The sequence below is a fragment of the Aquarana catesbeiana genome, linkage group LG07 (assembly GCF_042186555.1).
Source record: "Aquarana catesbeiana isolate 2022-GZ linkage group LG07, ASM4218655v1, whole genome shotgun sequence".
In the NCBI taxonomy this organism is placed as follows: domain Eukaryota; kingdom Metazoa; phylum Chordata; class Amphibia; order Anura; family Ranidae; genus Aquarana; species Aquarana catesbeiana.
Window position 1 is genome coordinate 138,295,020 of NC_133330.1, and position 23,565 is coordinate 138,318,584.

At 41.0% G+C, this 23,565-nt stretch overlaps 1 protein-coding gene across 6 annotated transcripts in view; it reads right to left on the bottom strand.

Moving 5' to 3' along the window:
• Nucleotides 1-23,565, bottom strand: part of IFT56 (intraflagellar transport 56) — a 1,103,321-nt gene that overhangs the window by 789,242 nt on the left and 290,514 nt on the right. For all 6 annotated transcript variants that reach the window (XR_012235287.1, XM_073592705.1, XM_073592704.1 and 3 more), the window contains one exon: nt 411-556. Coding sequence is in view for 5 of the 6 variants with exons in the window: in XM_073592705.1 (XP_073448806.1) it covers nt 411-556 (146 nt within the window). In the remaining variant the exon portion in view is untranslated. The remainder of the gene's footprint in view (nt 1-410; nt 557-23,565) is intronic.

Consider the following 23,565-nt stretch of genomic DNA (forward strand, 5'->3'; position numbering starts at 1 on the left):
TAGATGTTGTACAAATAGGTATAACAGGTTTGTCATTTCATTTAAAAAAATTACCTTTACAACCGTTTTAATAACTTAAATAGCATATGGACAGACATGAGCTGCTGCTGAAGTTTCTGCAGCAAAGCTAAGCTTAAAAATCACTATTACATATTACAGGGAACTCTTTATTTGATCAAAAGATGAGAAGTGCCGTTTTACAGTATCAAGTATCATCAAGCTTGTTTAAAAATTCACTGAATCTGATTGCAGCTAAGGACATTCTGGTGAAATAGAACTGTAATTGTAAAAAATGGTGTTGAATGAGTGGAAAGTGTAGTTCCTTCCTTTTTTACATATTACACATTCAAGAAACAAGCCTTCCAAATATTTAGCGATCCATAAAATAAAATGGCACTTTTAATGCATACCTGTTCTCCAGCAATATCCTCTTGTATATATCTATAGCCTCCTGATAGTGTGACCTCATATAATGGATGGATGCAAGGCTTAGTTGATCTTCAATGATGTCTTGTAAGTTCTGATGAAAGACCATGAGTCTTTTTTCATCATTGAACTGTTTTTAAGACAAGAAAATTAATTTAAAAAAATCTTAGAGTTACAACAAACACTTATGTACGGCAAGTGCATTTGGAAACTGTGCAAAATAAATCTATATAAAAATATTGAAATTTTACAGTTATGTATGGTATGTGCAAGTTTGTTTACCAGTTTTTAGATGTCATGGCTGCATTTGTTTTCTTTTTAGGCTTTCTCTCTGCTATTTTCACCTGGTGATCCTGCCAGTAAGACCTTTGTTTTTCAACAGAACATGCTCTCTTGCAGTTGTAGAAGTAAGCCCTCATGCACACAGGCTGTTAAAAAAACATTATGAAAATGCCAGTATCTTTGCAGTGATTTTTTTAAACTTTTTTCAGCGTTTTTGCAATAGCGTTTTTGAGCGTTTTTGAGCGTTTTTCCGCGTTAGCGTTTTTGAGCGTTTTTTTTTTTTAATTTTTTTTTTTTTTTTTTCATGGATCAAAAACGCTAAAAAACGTTGGTGAATGACGTTTTTGAGCGTTTTTCAGTGTTTTTCAGCGTTAGAGCGTTTTTACAGCTGAAAAACGTTTTTCAGAACCCACTGGTCCTGGGTTTTTTTTACAGCTTAAAAACGCCTATGCCACTTGCAGCTCAAAAACGCCTAGGTGGGCATGAAGCCATAGACTAACATAGACAGGCCTTTTTAAGCTGCAAAAAAAGCTCAAAAAAGCAGCTGTAAAAACGTCCGTGTGCATGAGGACTTAGGGCTAGTTTACACTTTCATTGATTAGTAACACACATTAAAGTGCCTACTGCTTTAACATGCATTTTTTAGGTGTTTTTAAAGCTTTTGTGATGCATTTTTGAAGCAATAATTAAGATTGGCAATTGCCATTTTTTGTGTTAATTTTGTATTTGTTTTAAAGGGGCTCAGTAGAACCCCTGCTCAGTAGTACCAGCAGCTCAGTGGTACCCTCACTTAACAGATCCCCAGCTCATTAGTGCCCCTGTTCAGTAGACCCCCCCCCCCATTAGTATTCCATTCAGCAGAACCCCACTCATTACTACCTCCGTTTGGTTTGGCAGATCCCCAGCTCATTAGTACCCCTATTCAGTAGAACCCTCTCTCATTAGTACCTCAATTTAGCAGATCCCCGCTCATTAGTACCCCCGTTTAGCAAATCCCCAGTTCATTAGTGCGTACCCTCGCACAGCAAATCCCCCGCTCATTGGTGCCCCTCAGCAGATCCCCAACTCATTTGTGCCCCCATTCAGTAGATTCCCAGCTCAAAAGTATCCCCATTCAACAGATCACCTGCATGTTAGTACCCCCGCTCAGAAGATCCCAAGCTCATAAGTACCCCCATTCAGCAAATCACCCACACATTACTACTCCGGCTCAGAAGATCGCCAACTCATTAGTACCCAATATCATTAGCATCCCTGCTTAGCAGATCCCCAGCTCATTAGTACTTCCTATCAGCAGATTCCTTGCTCAGTAGTGCCCCCAGCTCTGCCGATCCTCTGCTCAGTAGTAACCCCACCTTTGCTGATCCACTCAGTAGTAATACTTCGGTTTGCCGATCCTCCTCTCTCCGGTCCCCGCTATGTTGCTCCCATTCTGCGCACCACATGTAACATCTGCTAGTTTTTCCCACTCTGGTCCCCCCGTGCTACTGATTCTCTGCTGTGCAGTCCTCTCTCTCAGGTCACTGTTCACCTTCCAATACAGCATTCCCACACTGTGCACGTGTGCTCTCTGGTAGTTTCTCCCCTCTGATCTGGTTCCTGCTCACTTTCCTGCTGTTTCATGCTGCACACCAGATGTTATGTCCGCAGCAGGCACTCCCAGTATATATACACATGAACTGGAAGTGACAGCTGATAACATCTTTCCAGTTCGCTTGTTGGTTTCCCAGTGCATCCTGGGATATCTCATATCTCCAATACCTCCAAAACAAAGCAAAGCGAACTCTGAATAAATGCCACTCAAGAGCTGGTGCTGTTAGGGTGCAATGTGATAGACTTCTATGGAGGCTCTGGAGATGCTTTGATGAACCAAAAAAAGCAACATGGGGTATAAATTCTGAAGCAAAGCAGTGCAAACTCCAGCGTATACAGGACTGTAAGGTAAAAATTTTATTCAATGATAGCTGCTTTGATTGGCAGTCAGAGTGCTTTAAAGCCCAACTCTGGGCAAAAAAATAATAATTGTCCCGTGCAGTGGGGCTGAGCCATTGCCACCCGCTGCTGTCAGTCAATGTCAGTGAGCCAATGAGGAGAGAGAGGGGGTGGGGCTAAACCATGGCTCCGTGTCTGACTGGACACAGAGCAGCAGTTCGGGGGGGGCACTCGGAAGGAGGGAGGGACCAGGAGCGTCGGGGGGAACCCGAAATAAGGAGGATCTGGGCTGCTCTGTGCAAAACCATTGCACGAAACAGGCAAGCATGACTTTTTTTTTTTTTTAAAATAACATAAGACTTTAGTATCACTTTAACCACTTACAGAGTGGAAGATTACCCGCTTAAGGACCAGGCCATTTTTTGCGATACGTCACTGCTTCCATTTAACTGACAATTGCGTGGTCATGCAACGCTGTACCCGAAAAAAATTGACGCCCTTTTTTTCCCACAAATAGAGATTTCTTTTGGTGGTATTTGATCACCTCTGTGGTTTTTATTTTTTGTGCTATTAACAAAAAAAGAGCGACAATTTTGAAAAAAAAAAAAAAATTATATTATATTATATTAATATATATATATATATATATATATATATATATATATATATATATATATATATATATATATTTTTTTTTTTTTTTTTTCTTTTACCTTTTGCTATAATAAATAAGCAAAAAAAAATTCTTCAGCAGTTTAGGTCAATATATATTCTTCTACATATTTTTGGTAAATAGGGGGTAGATTTATGGCATTTTTATTATTATTATTTTTTTTTACTAGTAATGGCGGCGATGTGCGATTTTTAGCAGGACTGCGACATTGCGGCAGACAGATTGGACACTTGACACTTTTTTGGGACCATTGACATTTGTACAGTGATCAGTGCTATAAAAATGCACAGATTACTGTGTAAATGTCACTGGCAGGAAAGGGGTTAACACTAGGGGGCAATCAAGGGGTTAAATGTGTTTCCTGGGAGGCATTTCTAACTGTAGGGAGATGGGACTGACTGGAGGAGAGAGATCGCTGTTCCTGATCACTAGGAACAGCAGATCTCCCTTTCCTCCCCTGTCAGAACAGGGATCTGTCTGTTTACATTGACAGATCCCCGTTTCTGGCTCTTTTCCACCGGCCACACGCATCGGGTCCCCTGCAGTGCAACGGGCGTGTGTGTCTGCTATGGTTCTTTAAAGGAGCTAACGTACACCTACGGCGTTTTGCGTGAACGAGCCGACGTGCCTCAGTAGAATGATGGGGGCTGGTCGGCAAGTGGTTAAGTCTGTTATTTTTTTTACCTTCCTTTAAAAGACCAAGCTGTCCAGTAAAACTCGCATTTGATGGGTCGAGACAAACTATTTAACATTGACAAGGGTGCTTACAATGAGTAGCTCTTATTAATTTATGTAAAACCTTAAAGCGGACCTTTAGTTATTTTTTTCAACTTTCCATCTATTAAATCTTCTGCCTTGTTGTTTTAACTTTGGATAGTAAAACATTTTTTTTTCTGCCAGTAAATACCTTATACGTCCCACTTCCTAAAAAAGGGAAAAAACTGCGCTATTAAAACAAAGGCAGCAACTCAAATGTGGGATACACACAAAATAGACAGATAAAAAGGAGGATGGTTGCGCCCATAACAACAGGTAAATCAATAATGATAAGAGTAGTTCATAAACTCAATTGTTGCATAACACCACAGTGACTCCACACATATGAATGAGTGCCCGACCACCGTATAAATTGCCTGCTTACAGGATAGTAAGCAGAAAGAGGCGTTTGGCTATAACCCAGCCACGGCCTTCGTCTTCCAAGGATGGATGCTGGACACACACGGGAAATGGACCTGGTACTGGCAACCCCCTAAGCATCTCCTTGATTCATAGCCGTACGGAAATGTACTCGGGATAGGCTCAGAAGGAAGAGAGACTGACCATAGCGTAATACAATATGACCAATTTATTAAAGGAAAAAGGGGTAGTATTGCACTTACATGTATAAAGATAAAAAACGCAAAAAAATCAATGCTGGCCGGCAAACACAGGATCCTGTCCTCCTCTCAACAGCGTGGTGAGGTCACAGCGTGCCCTCACAGGCGCGTTTCGTCATAGGTGACGTTTTCAATGGGGATCGGGCAACGCAATGACACACCACCATATATAGAGCCAGACCTCGTTCTGAGATGTAAGCGTCAGGCTGCAAGCGCCATTTTGGTTATGGGCCTCTGATACTCTAACCCAGCATAGATAGATCAAACGACTCGGCGTAAACGTCAAGCCGTAAGCACCATTTTGATAGTGGGCATCCAATACCTATTCCAAAGCATTAGACATGGATCCAACGGCTGAGGAAAACACTATCATACTGAACTATATTCCGTACCGTGTAAACTTATGGCAATAAATACTAAATGCAAAGCAGTAAGACGGGATCTAATCCACTATGCAAAAAATAAGTAATAGAACTGTGCTAAAAAATGAATGAAAATAAAAATAAAAAATATAGCTTGGATATCTACCTCACCAATAAACTCCCTCTCCAGAAAGGCTTAAATTTGTCGATACCAAGGAAGAGGGTCTTAGACGGATCTTTATTATGGGTAAGTAAATAGTGCTTGGACACGGAATGATTCTTAAAACCCATTTTTAAGCTTGAAATGGCATGGATTCACCGGTTGAAATCTTATGCCCCCTATGGGCTCAATATAGACACCAGTTTTAATGCGTTCATCGACAATTCGTGATGAGCATCTGTTTTCAAGGTGGTGTGTGACGTAGGGATGAGCCTATTGTCATTACTTTTTAATTCTGGATGAATTATGTTAGAGTTTAATTTGAGTATATAGGTATTTATGTGCTTGATTGTAAACTTGATCTGAGACGTAAGGGTTACATAGTTACATATAGTTACATAGTAGGTGAGGTTGAAAAAAGACACAAGTCCATCAAGTCCAACCTATGTGTGTGATTATGTGTCAGTATTACATTACATATCCCTGTATGTTGCGGTCATTCAGGTGATTATCTAATAGTTTCTTGAAGCTATCAATGCTCCCCGCTGAGACCACCGCCTGTGGAAGGGAATTCCACATCCTTGCCGCTCTTACAGTAAAGAACCCTCTACGTAGTTTAAGGTTAAACCTCTTTTCTTCTAATTGTAATGAGTGGCCACGAGTCTTATTAAACTCTCTTCTGCGAAAAAGTTTTATCCCTATTGTGGGGTCACCAGTACAGTATTTGTAAATTGAAATCATATCCCCTCTCAAGCGTCTCTTCTTCAGAGAGAATAAGTTCAGCGCTCGCAACCTTTCCTCATAACTAAGATCCTCCAGACCCTTTATTAGCTTTGTTGCCCTTCCTATTGCCTATTGTTTCTTTTTCAACATTATTTATAATTCAATTCCACTATTCATTATAAATGTATGTAGTTTACGGCACAGATCATTATTTTCCTCTAACATAGGAATTATTATAATTCACATTATTTGAATATCACTTAATATATTATTCACAACATATAGGTTGAAATTATTTTCTCCTGAGTAGTGAACTTGTTTCGCTGCTATATACTGATTTGTTAAATTTATTTATGACACTGGGTTAACTTCACTATATTTAATTATTATGGTGATCAATTGCCACTTATTAGTTAGTAAGGAGAGGGATGTGTGACCCTCTACCTGCAACACTTTCATCACTCATATTTTTATCACCCTTATTTTTATTATTCATTATGGCTATCCATTCCTACATTTGAATACATTTGCCATTCCTTTTTTAGGTCATATATATATATATATATATATATATATATATATATATATATATATATATATATATATATATATATATATATATATATATATATATATATATATATAATAAAATATAAAAATAAAAATATGTACTACTCAGGAGAAAATAATTTCAACCTATATGTTGTGAATAATATATTAAGTGATATTCAAATAATGTGAAATAATAATAATTAATAAATCCTATGTTAGAGGAAAAGAATGATCTGTGCCATAAACTACATAAATTTATAATGAATAGTGAAATTGAATTATAAATAATGTTGAAAAAGAAACAATAGGCTCACCCTTACGTCTCAGATCAAGTTTACAATCAAGCACATAAATACCTATATACTCAAATTAAACTCTAACATAATTCATCCAGAATTAAAAAGAAATGACAATTGGCTCATCTCTACGTCACACACCACCTTAAAAACAGATGCTCATCACGAATTGTCGATGAACGCATTAACACTGGTGTCTATATTGAGCCCGTAGGGGGCATAAGATTTCAACCGGTGAATCCATGCCATTTCAAGCTTAAAAATGGGTTTTAAGAATCATTCCGTGTCCAAGCACTATTTACTTACCCATAATAAAGATCCGTCTAAGACCCTCTTCCTTGGTATCGACAAATTTAAGCCTTTCTGGAGAGGGAGTTCATTGGTGAGGTAGATATCCAAGCTATATTTTTTATTTTTATTTTCATTCATTTTTTAGTACAGTTCTATTACTTATTTTTTGCATAGTGGATTAGATCCCGTCTTACTGCTTTGCATTTAGTATTTATTGCCATAAGTTTACACAGTATGGAATATAGTTCAGTATGATAGTGTTTTCCTCAGCCGTTGGATCCATGTCTAATGCTTTGGAATAGGTATTGGATGCCCATTATCAAAATGGTGCTTACGGCTTGACGTTTACGTCGAACCGTTTGATCCATGTATGCTGGGTTAGAGTATCAGATGCCCATAACCAAAATGGCGCTTGCAGCCTGACACTTACGCCTCAGAACGAGGTCTGGCTCTATATATGGTGGTGTGTCATTGCGTTTCCTGATCCCCATTGAAAACGTCACCTATGACGAAACGCGCCTGAGAGGGCACGCACTGACGTCACCATTCTATTGAGAGGAGGACGGGCTCCTGTGTTTGCCGGCCGGCATGGATTTCATGCGTTTTTTATCTTTATACGTGTAAGTGCAATATTACCCCTTTTTCCTTTAATAAATTGGTCATACTGTATTACGCTATGGTCAGTCTCTCTTCTTTCTGAGCCTATCCCGAGTACATCTCTGTACGGCTATGAATCAAAGAGACGCTTAAAGGGTTGCCAGTACCAGGTCCATTTCCCGTGTGTGTCCAGCAGCCATCCTTGGAAGACAAAGGCCGTGGCTGGGTTATAGCCAAATGCCTCTTTCTGCTTACTATCCGGTAAGCAGGCAATTTATACGGTGGTCGGGCACTCTTTCATATGTGTGGAGTCACTGTGGTGTTATTCAACAATTGAGTTTATGGACTACTCTTATTATTGATTTACATCCCACTTCCTGTTTCTTGTCTGGTAATCAGCCTAGGCTTATGACATTGAAACAGAGAGGAGAGAAGGTTTTCCCCGCAGCGGGGTTTTTAGGCAGCACAGTAATGGATGTAGTCAATATTGTATGAAAAAATATAACAATTTTATTGAAAACTGTACCATAAAAGTTAAAAACGATGAGCTCCAGTGGGGAGTGTTAAAAAGCTAAGTGGCTGAACATACATTGGCAGACATATATTCATAACAATATTTCTATCATGAACATAAGACCTGACGCGTTTCAACCCTTATAGTTGGGGTCTTCTTCAGAGGCTCGGTCTGCTAAAGAGAACATATGAATAGCATTGGTATATACATACATAACTCTCCATTGTATAACAGTAACTGCATTCATCATGTAATGCACCAATACAGTATAGTTACCAAGTAATGTATGTCCAACAGGAAAAAGAAACTTCCCACATGGAGATCCCTTAAAAAGATATGTTGTCCTTCCTTCTTTCCCCGAGGGAGAGTCTCAGGTGCCTCCACCGCCACCTCAACCTAGACCGGGGTAGTGGGAGGCAAAGTGACTTGCGAGAGGCCACACACTTGAGCACCGCCCGCCGCTGCAGAACAGCCGGCCGAAAGGCGTAACAACCACTTATGATGAGAGATTTAATGAGACAGACTAAATAGACACCCAAGGAATAATAATCAGATTTTTGTGGGCAAAGACAGCAACCGAGGGACCAGAATCACCCATATGTATGTGTATATATCTATATATTCATAGTACATATGATGCAAGCCAAACCAAAGGGAATTTCCAACCATGTTTATATGGTATATCTTGGTATATCTTTGGAGGCTAATAAAATAAATAGTATATAACTATAGAGATATTGGCAAAATACTATTTTCATGTGCAAGTGAGAAGTAAAAAGGATATGTGATATAAGCATATTTCCTCTCTCTGGTTTGTGGAGAGTGGAATATGACCTAAAGTAGCCAAACAACCAGTACCTATTTGCTAGGATTCAGTCTTGCTTCCCGTCCTCCTCCTCCCCCCCCCTCCCTTCCCCTCCTTTTCTTTCCCTTTCTGCCTTCAGCGTAATCATATTCCCAAATAGATTTTTTGATTTTGATGTTTTGATTTTTTGATTTTCTGATTTTTTCATTTACTGTATATTTTTTACCATGTTTGTTTTATTTTATTTTCTCATTACCTCCCAATTTGATGCTATCAGGTTACCAATGCATATGATTGAATTTCCTCCTTTTACTGATGCTCTTTTTACATGCATGTAATGTGTAACAATAACATGAACCTAATAATGATGAGTGTAAAATATAAATGTTCTCTTTGTATTGAAATTGTGTGTCTTTTTCCTTCCAACCTGGGGGGGCGCTGGTGCTCTCCCTGCCGTCGCTCCTGGGGCGGGGGTGGTTGGTGATGTGCCTTCCCAGCAAGGGGGGGGGGGACCGGGCCGACAGGTTTAGGCGGCTCCTTCCCCCCCCTTTTATTCCCCACTTGGCGCTCGGATGGCCACCGAGCGCCGCATTGGGGATCCCTCCTTGCCGGCGGCGTCCCTGAACATTCTCGGACACCCTTCGCCACTGCGCATGCGCGGGGCCCTGCGCGTGCGACGTGACGTCATGGGTATCGCGAGGTTTCGGCGAGAATGACGAGACTTCGGGGCTGACGCTCTTCCTGGACGCCGGGGAGGCCACACACGGCTGCCTGAATGGCGGCCATACTGCCCTCCGTGCAGCTGCTGACCGATTGTGCACACCTGGGATGGGGTGGGACAGGGTAAGCACACCCCTAATCAATCAAGGATATATAAATGGTATTGGCCATATACTCACAATCCTTTCCTACCTGGAGGATTATACACACTCTCCGTTGCCTGTCATCACTCCCTGCCACTACCTGTGACTACCACTAAGTAAGTACACTCTTCCAGCCTTATGTCTCTGCATCCTTTTACCCCATGTAATCAGGGCCTTTTGACCCTGCTACCTGCTATTTATTTCATTATCTTCTTATTTATTTAATGACGATAGTGTGCTAGCACTTTCTTATTGATACAAAAATACATAATTTCCCTTTTTTTGTTCTTGCTTCTAGACTAGTGGACTCAGGGTGGGATACTAACCTGCTGGGTCCCACATGACCTGTGACCAATCCCGGGTTGGCTAACAGGTGACAGTCTAGCCTTCATGGGGCATTTTTGATGCAGCTACATATAATGGTTAGCACTTATTGAGGTAACAATTATGTTCTTACCTCATCACATTTTGTTTCTTCCCCTTCCCCCCCCCTTCATTCCCTCCCCCCATCCCTATCTCCTCCTTGCTCACACCTCACGGCACACACATAAAACACCCCCCCCTCACCTTTACACACCTCACTTTCTCTTTTTGCATGATGATCCCATGCTTCCACCCTTTTTCCCAGCTATTACACTCCTCACTTTCTCACATATCCTTTTCACTTCTCACTTGCACATGAAAATAGTATTTTGCCAATATCTCTATAGTTATATACTATTTATTTTATTAGCCTCCAAAGATATACCATATAAACATGGTTGGAAATTCCCTTTGGTTTGGCTTGCATCATATGTACTATGAATATATAGATATATACACATACATATGGGTGATTCTGGTCCCTCGGTGGCTGTCTCTGCCCACAAAAATCTGATTATTATTCCTTGGGTGTCTATTTAGTCTGTCTCATTAAATCTCTCATCATAGGTGGTTGTTACACCTTTCAGCCGGCTGTTCTGCAGCGGCGGGCGGTGCTCAAGTGTGTGGCCTCTCGCAAGTCACTTTGCCTCCCACTACCCCGGTCTAGGTTGAGGTGGCGGTGGAGGCACCTGAGACTCTCCCTCGGGGAAAGAAGGAAGGACAACATATCTTTTTAAGGGATCTCCATGTGGGAAGTTTCTTTTTCCTGTTGGACATACATTACTTGGTAACTATACTGTATTGGTGCATTACATGATGAATGCAGTTACTGTTATACAATGGAGAGTTATGTATGTATATACCAATGCTATTCATATGTTCTCTTTAGCAGACCGAGCCTCTGAAGAAGACCCCAACTATAAGGGTTGAAACGCGTCAGGTCTTATGTTCATGATAGAAATATTGTTATGAATATATGTCTGCCAATGTATGTTCAGCCACTTAGCTTTTTAACACTCCCCACTGGAGCTCATCGTTTTTAACTTTTATGGTACAGTTTTCAATAAAATTGTTATATTTTTTCATACAATATTGACTACATCCATTACTGTGCTGCCTAAAAACCCCACTGCGGGGAAAACCTTCTCTCCTCTCTGTTTCAATGTTTTAAGGGGTGAGCAGCAATTCCTTTCTTTCTCTCTGTGTCTCCTCCATTTTCTTAGGCTTATGACATTATGCACAGTTTGCCAGGAAGGGAGGAGGGGATGAATCATAAGAAGGCTAATCATAGCTGTAGGGCTACAGACCTAGAGGTGTGCCTCTGTGTGTCTGTGTAAATCCAGGAAGTGAAAGGGCAGCAGCTTCAGCTGCCCACAGTTAAAACAGACGCAGTCAGACTGGAGAGAGAGTGGAGAGAGATTTCTGCAGCATATTTGGCAAGTACAGAATCACAGTATATATAAAATAATATGCAAAGTTGTTGGAGGGAAGCTTTAGAATGGTAAATATGTTTTTATTACAAATTATGTAAGCAGACTGCAGTTCCCCTTTAAAGAAAAAAAAAAAAGTTCTAGCTGCTTAAAAGCAGAACTTTACCCATAACAAATTAATAAAAAAATAATGTTCTTTAACCACTTGCCGTCCACCCAATAGCTGATTTACTGCTACAGGACAGCCATGAAGTGCAGGATCACGAATATATATGTGATCCTGCACTTCGGATCCGATGTCCGTCGCCACCCGCTGATCGTACGGTACACTGACAGAATGGCAGTCTGCCTATGTAAACAAGGCAGATTGCTGTTCTGTCGGTACAGAAGGGAAGGATCCTGTGTTTCTGTAAAGCAGAAACACAGATCCATGCCTTCCACTAGGGATGAGCCGAACACCCCCCGATTCGGTTTGCACCAGAACCTGTGAACGGACGAAAATTTGCACGAACGTTAGAACCCCATTGACGTCTATGGGACTTGAACGTTTGAAATCAAAAGTGCTCATTTTAAAGGCTACTTTGCATGGTATTGTCCTAAAAAGGGTTTTCGGGACCCGGGTCCTGCCCCAGGGGACATGTATCAATGCAAAAGTAACGGCCGTTTTTTTCGGGAACAGTGATTTTATTGATGCTTAAAGTAAAAAAAAAAGTGAAATATTCCTTTAAATATCGTACCTGGGGGGTGTCTATAGTATACCTGTAAAGTGGCGCGTGTTTACCGTGCTTAGAACAGTCCCTGCACAAAATGTCATTTTTAAAGGAAAAAAAGTAATTTAAAACTGCTTGCGGCTTTAATATAATGTCGGGTCCTGGCAATATGGATGAAAATCAGTGAGACAAACGGCATGGGTACCCCCCAGTCCATTACCAGACCCTTTGGGTCTTGTATGGATATTAAGGGGAACCCCGCACCCAAATTAAAAAAGGAAACAGCAGTATACAGGCTCTGTACTCTGAACAGCAGTATACAGGCGGTGCAAATAAGACAGGGACTGTAGGTTTGTTGTTAAGTAGAATCTGTTTGTAATTTTGAACTGGTACATTTTTAACGTGTTTAGCTCCAGCCAAAAAATCTATTTTAAGCTTTTTGGAAAACATAGGGAAGGGTTATCACCCCTGTGACATTTGTTTTGCTGTCTGTGCTCCTCTTCAGAAGATTTCACCTCACTTTTTGTCTCAATGACAAATGTTTTTTGAAAATTTGGGTTTTTTTTGTGAAACAAGGATTGGTGATAAAGCATCAGTGGAAAGGAGAAATGTTTTTCCCATATTAACTGTTACTGGAGAGAATTTCCCTTCCCAGGAGTAGATTTCATCTCACTTCCTGTTGTCTCCTTCCGTTTGCAAGTAGTAAGTAGTGTTGTGGCCACAACACTGTACGCCCTCACAGGGCCCTGCTGTGAAATATTAGATCAAGAATTGTAATTACATGCCCCTGTTGAACAGGAGCAGAAAAATTGGGCCTTTGGTGGTGGTGGTGCTGGTGCCACAACACTGCAACCCCTCACAGATACTCTAGTTGGAATGCAGAAACGAGCCCTGCTGCAAAGTATTGCATCAAAAACTAATTACATGCCCCTGTTAAACAGGGGCAGAAAAATTGGGCCTTAGGCACTGGTGGCGGCGCCCAGAACCAAAAATGTTCTTACAAGCTATCAGCGTGATCATTGAGGAAGAAGAGGATAATTACTCAGGATAGTCACTCAGCATCAGCATAGGCAGTCTTTGAAGGGATCTGAGATTTCAAAAAAAATTATTTGGTTACATCAGCATCAGGTGCTTGGTAGCTGGTGGTGATCCAAGACTGATTCATTTTAATGAAGGTCAGTCGATCGACCGAGTCGGTGGACAGACGCACCCTGTGATCGGTTACAAAGCCTCCAGCAGCACTGAATGTGCGTACCGAAAGAACGCTGGATGCAGGACAGGCCAGTAGCTCAATTGCATACTGTGCAAGCTCTGGCCAGTGATCCATCCTCAAGACCCAGTAACCCAGAGGATTTTTGGTGGGTAAGGTATCCAAGTCAGATCTTGCCCCTAGGTATTCCTGCACCATGTAAAACAGATGCTGGCGATGGTTGCTGGAACTAATCATACCTTGGGGCTGCGGACTAAAAAATTGTCTGAACGCATCGGTCAGACAGCCACTTCTCCACTGCTCCTTCTTTGACTGACCGAAGCCTCAGCAACACATTGTCCAGAAACAGGAGTTTGTAACCTCCCAGTCTCTGGGAACGCGTTGCACAGACCTTTCTGCAAGGCCTCCCGAAGATTTCATCCTCTGCTCCCTCTGCGACGGCAAGATAAGGTCCGCAACCTTACCCTTGTAACGTGGATCAAGGAGGGTTGCCAGCCAGTATTGGTCCTTCTCCTTGATACCACGAATGCGAGGATCCTTACGCAGGCCTTGCAGGATAAGGGAGGCCATGCAGCGTAGGTTTGCTGAGGCATTCGGTCCGGAGTCCTCTGGGTCACTAAGGACGACATGGTCCGCAGCCACCTCCTCCCAGCCACGTACAAGTCCATGTGTTTCTTGGGACTGATCCCTTAAAGACTGCTTCTGATGCTGAGTGCAAGGCTCCACCTCAATACTGATACAATCCTCCTCCTCTGCCTGTGTGATCGGCGGGCACGCAGGAACACTGTCTGGATAAAGGGGCCTTGAGAGCTAAGGAAGTCCTCCTCTTCCTGCCTCTGTTCTGCCTCAAGTCCCCTGTCCATTATTCCACGCAGCGTGTGCCCCAACAGGTGGACAAGGGGGACAGTGTCACTGATGCATGCACTGTCACTACTCACCATCCTCGTGGCCTCCTCAAATGGTGACAGGACAGTGCCTGCATCCCTGATCATGGCCCACTGGCGTGGGGAAAAAACCAAACTCCCCTGACCCTGTCCTAGTGCCATAGTCGCACAGGTACTCATTGATGGCCCTCTGCTGCGTGTGCAGCTGCTGCAGCATGGTCAACGTTGAGTTCCACCTGGTGGACATGTCACAGATTAGGCGGTTCTTGGGCAGGTTAAACTCCTTTTGGAGGTCTGCCAGCCGAGCACTGGCATTATATGACCGGCGGAAATGCACACAGACTTTCCTGGCCTGCCTCAGGACATCCTGTAAGCCCGGGTACCTGCCCAATAACCGCTGCACCACCAAGTTAAGGACGTGAACCAAACAGGGCACATGGGTCATTTGTCCCTGTCGGAGGGCAGAGAGGAGGTTGGTGCCATTGTCGCAAACCACCATTCCTGCCTTAAGTTGGCATGGCGTCAACCACCTCTGAACCTGCCCCTGCAGAGCTGACAGAACCTCTGCCCCAGTGTGGCTCCTGTCCCCCAAGCACACCAGCTCAAGCACCGCATGGCATCTTTTGGACTGCGTACTTGTGTAGCCCCTTGAACAGCTACGGAGCACCGCTGGTTCCGAGGACCAAGCACAGGAAGAGGCCATGGAGGAAAAAGAAGAGGAGGGGGTGGAAGAGAGCGGTGTGTCACAATCATTAGTAGTGGCATTTTGGAGGCGCGGTGGCAAGAACAACCTCCAACACTACTGCACCTTGTCCTGCATCCTTCCCAGCTGCCAGCAGAGTCACCCAATGCGTGGTGAAACTTAGGTAATGTCCCTGTCCATGCCTGCTGGACCATGAGTCAGTAGTAATATGCACCTTACCGCTGACCACCCTGTCCAGCGAGGCATGGACATTGCCTTCCACATGCCGGTATAGAGCCGGAATCACTTTCCGTGAGAAAAAGTGGCGTTTGGGTACCTGCCATTGAGGAACCGCACATTCCACAAACTGACGGAAGGGGGCAGAGTCTACCAACTGAAAAGGCAGCAGTTGAAGTGCTAGCAATTTTGCCAAGCTAGCATTCAACCGCTGGGCATGTGCATGGCTGGGAGCAAACTTTTAGGAGGTGCAGCAGCTGGGGCAGGGAAATTTGCCTGGTACAATCTGACGTCGGTGTACCGAAAGCAGATTGCCCACAAGTACTTGGCTGTGACACACCTAATTCTACACTTTCATTCCTCTCAGTGCAGGTCTCAGAGAGTACTGAAGGTATAGTGGGGTTGGAGATCTCAGCTGATGAGGAGCAAGGAGAGGTCCTCTTTGTTCTTTGGTGTGAGTCTTTTAGATACGCTTGCCAACGAACTGCATGGCAGGTCAACATATGTCTGGTCAAGCATGTGGTGCCCAAGCGGGAGATGTTTTGGCCACGCGAGATACGCTTGAGACATATGTTGCAAATAGCAGTGGTGCGATCTGATGCACTTGTCTCAAAAAAGGCCCACACCAAAGAACTTTTGGAATAACGCGCAGAGACAGCAGTGCCCTGCACATGCGGAGCTTTGGGGTGTGATGCAGTCAGTTTGCTGCCCTTAGGCTGGCCCCTGGAGGGCATCCTGCCTCGTTGGTGATGTGCCTCCTTCTCCTCTCTCCTATCAGGCACCCACGTTGAGTCAGTGACCTCATCATCCCCTCCCTCATCACTGGAGCAAACCTGGCAGCATGCTGCAGCAGGGGGAGCATGACTGCCGTCAGCCTATGACGAAACGCGTTTGGGAGGGACGTGCTGACGTCACCACGCTGCCTCACAGAGGACGGGAGTTTGTTCGTATGCCGGCGCTGTGATTTTTATCTTGCTACACTGTAAGTGATATTTTTTATTTTAATAAACAGTTTGTACATATTACACTATTGCCATCTTTTTTTATATACATGCATTGCGGAGCTCGAGTTATGGATGGCTTAATGGATCCTCGCAGCCCTAAGCCAGGAAGCCGGTTCTGTGAATAATTAATCTGCCCTTAACGAGACTGCTGTCTGGTAAGCAGGTCATTTATGCGGTTTGCAGCACCTTGGTTTTCCTTTCATCTGTTCTTTTTGCTGGATAGTCATATGCTCCAACCTATATTGTATCTGGTAAGCGGCCTCAGATCTGCACCCTGGTAATTTTTCACCTCTTCTGCTAACTAGTTATATGCTTCAATCTTGATCAAATCTGGTAAGCGGCCTCAGATCCCTTCCTTGTTTCCATCTATCATCTGGTGTTTATCACATGCCTTTTTGGGTTCATTTCTGGTAAGCGGCTTTTTTGGATGGTTTTTGCACTAGCTCTTCATACACGATATTTTTTCACCATTTTGTACGGTTGATGTCACTCACCTCATTGTTCTTTTTGGGCCTACGGCACTAAAAATTGTATGAATCTTATGATTTATCACTGGTGGAGTGTCATTTTTAATTTTAATTTTATTTAAATAAAAAAACCCATCCATGTCAGTATCACGCTATGCTATTTAAAACATTTTTTTGGGTACAACCTTTGTGGATCTGATTCGGTCTGTGAGTGAATTCTGTTCAGGACGTATCCGGAAAGGTTCCCCAAAGGCCCAGGCTGGGTTTATAGCCACCTGTCTTATTTGGCGTGCTATCTGGTAAGCATTTCATCCTACAGGAAGTGTGATACCTGAACATCATCTATTGATCATTGAAAACAACAATTTTTCATCATTCAAATTAATAATATATTGGTGTCGGACATTTATCACAAGGACTTTTTTTCACAATTATTTGATTGATCACTTTTTTTAGCGCGGCTTTTTTTGTATATTTGCTTTATTTGTGTAGTTCACGTATAGCTGCAGCTTCACTTTTCAGATTTCCTTGTCAAAAGAAGTTTATTGAGTATACAATGTTATAAAGAAACATAAAGATACATAAAGTAAGTTTACAAGGATCTATAAAGTAAGCTCATTGTTTTACAGTAGGGTTTATATAGGTAAATATCATGAAATTTCAAATATTAAACATTGGGTTCACGTAAAAATAAATTAAAGATATATATCATTTCCTTAGTTACTTTTGTAGGTATTTAAATGATTTATACCTACTATACATATTGTTTACAAGTAGAGTGTATATAGGTCAAATAAATTCTGATAATGAGCTTTAATCGTAAGGTGGAGAAAAGGAAAGAGAAATAAGAAAAAGGGTTGAAAGGTAGGAGGTATGGTCCACAAGGTTGTCCCGCTCGTCAGTTTATTATTCTTTTTAGTTCTCTTTGAAGCCTTAGAATGGGTGTCTCTGTAAGTCATTTAATCTGTTACCATGGCAACAAGACAGAGTCATTGAAATTTGACAGGAACTGTTTTATCCAAGGATGCCAAAGTTTTTCAAATTTTGGAATTTGATTTTGATCGATGGCTACCATCTTAGCATGGGACATTGTATTATTCATTCTGTGAATTGTTTCTGCTAGTACCAATGTAGGAGATTTCCATGCCTTGGCCACTGTTTGTTTTGCAGCCGTTACTAGTTGGATCATAAGTTTGAATTGAGAGAGTGTTAACCATTCCGGTTTTAGATTAAGTAAAGTTAAATATGGATCTGGTTGTATTATTTTTTAAAATATTTTAGATGCAATCACGAAGACTTCCTTCCAGAAGGTTTGGATTACTGGGCACGTCCACCATATGTGTAAATATGTGCCTATTTCTGGGCATCCTCGAAAACAAAGAGCTGAGGTATTAGGTGAATATTTTGCCACTCTAGCGGGTACAAGGTACCAGCGAGTTAGGACTTTATAATTTGTCTCCAGTGCCAAGATGTTGGGTGAAGATGACTTAGATGTGAGCCATATGTTAAACCAGTCCGTGTCTTCTAAAGTTCGTCCCAGGTCCTCCTCCCACCTCTGAACGTAAGAGGGTCTATTAAGATTTGCTACTCCATATAATTGATTATAAAGTGATGAAATTGTACCTTTAGCAAATGGATCTTTTGTACAGATTGATTCAAAAATGGATAATTGGGATAATGGTGTATCCCCCTTTAGGAATGGTGTATAGAAATTTTTGATTTGGAGATATCTAAATATCTCAGAGTTTGGTAGATCATATTTTTCTCTAAGCGATGGGAATGAAAGGAATGATTTAGATGCTATGAAGTCATTTAGTGTCTGAATGCCTGATGTTGTCCAAGCTTTAAAAGAATTTGGGTAGATCCATGCCGGATAAAAGGCCGGATTTCTGATAAAAGAAAGGAGAGGATTGTGTGGAGATTGTAACTGATATTTGGTTTTTAGTTTATCCCAGAGAGATAAGAAGTGTTTAGTTATGGGATTATGAATTTTAAAGCGGTCTTTAGGATCAAGCCATAATAAATTTGATATTAATAGAGGGTCATTTTCTGAAGCCTCTATAAATACCCATAATGGGATTTCCTGTTTTGCATGGTATTTGGACAGACTGGCCAAATGTGCTGCTCTGTAGTAGTTAGTAAAATTAGGGTATCCCAGGCCTCCTTTATTTTTGGGAAGATGTAGTGTGTGTATAGGTATACGTGGTTTAGAAGAGCCCCATATAAACGAAGTTGCTCTTTTTTGTACTATTCTCAAAAAATAGGAAGGAATTGGAATAGGGAGGACTCTGAATAGATAAAGCAATTTGGGTAGAATAGTCATTTTGATTGCATTAATCTTCCCTATCCAGGATAAAGGAAGTTGCGACCATTGTTTTATTAGATTTGTGATCTGTCTTAATACAGGAGGATAATTGGTTGAAAATAAGTCAGAATGAGATGCTGTTAAATGAATTCCAAGATATGGGATTGATTTTTCTGCCCATGTGAATGGGAGTGCAGCCCTAGCCGGGATCAATTCCATGTTTGTGAGTGAAATATTAAGCACTAGGCATTTCTTAGGATTAATCATAAGGCCGGATAGGGCTGCAAATCCATCAAGAGCTGGTATTAAGTTAGGACCAGAGACCTGTGGTGATGATAGAAAAAGTAATATATCGTCTGCAAATATACATAATTTGTGTGTAATACCTCCTACTTCAATGCCAGTTATAGTTTGGTTTGTTCTGATGTATTGGGCCATGGGTTCGAGTATAAGGGCAAATAATAAGGGAGATAATGGACAACCCTGTCGGGTACCTCTTTCGATATTAAAGGCTTCAGATTTGTATCCAGCATATTTTATATAGGCTTTGGGTTTATTATATAATGCTTTGATCCATGTTAAAAAGTGGGGTCCAAAACCCCATTTTTGTAATGAATATTGCATATATTGCCAGGATACTGTGTCAAATGCCCTCTTAATATCGAGAGATAGAAAACATAAAGGGATTTTCCGTTTTTTAGCAATATGTGCCAATAACACTGCCCTGCGTATATTATCGCCTGCCTGTCTATTTGGCATGAAGCCTACTTGATCTCTATGTATTAATTTTCCTATAATGCTATTGAGGCGTTTTGCTATTATTTTTGCTAATAATTTAATATCGAGGTTTAACAGAGAGATAGGCCGATAATTCACACAGGAAGTATCATCAGAAAGGGGTTTTGGGATCATACAAACAATTGCCATTAGTGTTTCTTGCCGAAAAGAATGTCCATCTAGAAGTTTGTTAAAAGTTTCAGTGAGAATGGGAGAGAGTATTTCTGAGAATGTTTTATAGTATAAAGCCGAGTAGCCGTCTGGGCCTGGTCTTTTGTTAAGTTTTAGGTCTTTTATGGCGTTAGCAACTTCATCTATAGTTATAGGCTCATCCAAACTGCTTTTTTGATTCTGAGATAACTCAGGTAAGGTTATTTTTGAGAAGAAGGATTCAGCTTCTGTAGGATTAAATTCATTGTTTGTCTTGTATAAAGTTGCGAGATGTGAGTGAAATTTATGGACTATTTTAACTGGATTACAAGTGTAAACATTTTTTGATAATTTCAAACGTATTGGTTTGAAAGATTTGTTAGTTGAATTTAATGCCCGAGCCAAATATGTACCTGGTTTGTTTGTATTCATGTAGAAATTGTGTTTGGAGCGTTTGAGGGATTTATCAACTGACTCAGTGAGAAATAGATCGTATTTCAATCTAGATTTTTCCAGATGAGATTTTGTACTCTGAGATGGATTATCTTGAAATGATATGTAGGCTGCATTAAAATTGAGTTCTAGTTTTTTTGCTAGATTTTTGCGTTCCCGTTTAAATAGTGCCATTTGTCTTTGTATTGTACCACGCAAGACAGGCTTATGAGCTTCCCACAGTGTTATTGGGGAGATGTCTGTTGTATTATTAATTGATATGTATTCCTTTAAAGCTTGTTCAATGGCCATCTGATGTAGTGGGTGTTTGAGCATTATGTCCAGTAAGCACCACGTTGGGTCATGCGCTTTTGGTATGGCTGAGGCTATAGTAGTGTATACTGCATTATGGTCAGACCATGGAATCAGAATTATATCTGATGCAATAATTTCTGGTATCATTCCTATTGTTAGAAAAATATGATCTATTCTGGTGAAGGTTTGATGAGGGTGCGAGAAATATGTGAATTTCTTTTTCATTGGGTTACTTTCTCTCCATGAATCTACCAGATTGTATTTGGAAAAAAGTTGAGAAAAAGGTAATCTAGAGGTTATTTTGGATGGTGTAAAAGGTGATTTATCTAGAAATGGGAGGAGGACCTGGTTCGAATCCCCACACATTATCACTGTTCCTATTTTGTGTGTATTAATCACTTGTAATATATGTGAGAGGAATGGTGTAGGTTGTTTGTTAGGAGCGTAGTAGGAAATCACCGTGATTGCTGTATCCATTATATAACCCATGAGTATCAGGTATCTACCTTCTGGGTCTTTCATTTCTGATAAGGTGAATGGTGTGGATCGGTGAAATGCAATTAGAGTTCCCCTTTGCTTGGTACAGGCAGAAGCCGTGTAAATTTGTTGATAAAAAGGAGAAATATATTTTGGAGTAGAATCTTTGGTGAAGTGTGTTTCTTGGAGGCATACTATGTGAGCCTTCTTGTTATGGAAAGTACGGAAGGCTTTGGTCCTTTTTTGAGGGACATTTATTCCCTGAACATTCAGGGAAAATATAATCAGTGGTGCCATGGCAATAGATCAAATAGTTTTGACTTACATTTTGTTATGCAGAGCTGACTGCGCAGATCAACCTGTGTGGACTGAAGAGATGAATAGATAGAAAAGAAACCAGTGAATTCTGGAGTAAAGAGTAAACAAAAAACATATGAGATTAGATGATACATTGTATAAATTATTTTTTGCAAGTAATCACAATTTACCCGTGAAAGAGAATAAATATCTCTCTCAGGGGAATAAGTGCCTTCGTCACACTCCCACATAATATGGTTGGGAGAATGAGGAGGGCTAATGGGGGTACACGGATCTTCCACTTACAGGAGAGAAGTGCTATGTCAAAAGACATCAAAATGATGTTTCATTAATTGGAGTGCAGAATATAGTTTTTGTTGAAATTACCGTATTTATCGGCGTATAACACGCACAGGCGTATAACACGCACATTCATTTTAAGAGGGAAGTTTCAGGAAAAAAACTTAAATTTTTAATAAGGAACTTTGAAGCAAAATAAGGGTCAGTGCCCATCTGCAGCCTCACCATTGTCATCAATGAAGCCTGATCAATGCCCATCTGCAGCCTCACAAGTGCCATCAATGCAGCCTCATCAGTCCACATCAATGCAGCCTCACCATTGCCATCAGTAAAGCCTGATCGATGCCCATCTGCAGCCCAGAGGGGACAGGGAGGGGGGCAGGATGAGCGCTGTCAGATTACATACAGTGAGAATGTCCTATGATAGACAGAACAGTGGTCCAAAGGCGGCCCAAGAGACGGAACTTACAGGTGCCGCCAAGTAAACAGGAGATTCTTGCTGTATGTAATCTGATGGCGCTCGCCCTGCCCCCCCCCCCTCCCTGTCCCCTTTGAGGCAGCTAAAATTGAAGTATTGGTGTATAACACGCACACGCTATTTGCACCCGATTTTCATGGTGAAAAAGTGAGTGTTATACGCCAATAAATACAGTATTTATTCCAGGGTGGTTGTATATGGTTAGTCTTGCCCTAGGCTAAATAATTCAGTTAGAAAGGTACTGTTAATAACTTTGGTATTGATGAAGATAGTTTGAATTATTTTGGGATTTTAACCCTTTTAGAGTAAACAATTACATATTTTATTCATATGTAACTGTTTAGATATGTTAACTCATAAAATTGAGGTTGTATTGCTTCAGATTAGAATAAACAAAAACATAATTCTAGGAACTAGTTAGGTAATAATATATTTGTTTTAAGAAAAGAAAGAAAAAGCTTCCATTACTTCTGGATTATTGAACATATTTGTCCTAAAAAGTAATAAATCTATTGTTATTACCTGATAATATATAACTGAACAAGAATTTCCTTATTTCACTTATATATTCTAAGGCTATATGAATCAGAAGTAATAAGAAATATAACTGGAATATAACATGATCCCACACAGTGTGTGACTATCAGAATGCAGTTACATTCAGTTATAAATATAGGTTTTTTATAGAGAACCATCTCTTAGTATAATAAATGAAGAGATATCAGGAATTAGGATGTCAGTCCATTGAATCTTCTTGGTCCATGGATGATGTGGCATAACGGCCTCTTTTGTGAGAATAATGATTCCCATTTTGTTCTGAAATTTTCTGGGTGCTGCCTGAAGGTGAAGATGATGCCATTCTTCTGCGTGTGGGAGTGTTGCTGCTTGTGGGTTCTGTCAGATTTAATTTTAAAAGGGTTTGTTGTAGTTCATCTGCTGATCTGCTTCTGTAAATTGTACCTTGGTAGTTAAATCTGACTGAAAAGGGGAAGCCCCATTGATACATAATGTTGTGGCGTTGCAGTTCCATTAGTTGGGGTTTCATGGATCGTCTTTTAGTAATAGTAAGTTGGGATAGGTCAGCAAAAATTTGATAATTGTGTCCTTGAAAATTAAGTTCCTTTTTTTCTCTTGCAGCAATTAGTATTTGTTCTTTCGTTCTGTAATAATGAAATTTGGTGATTATATCACGTGG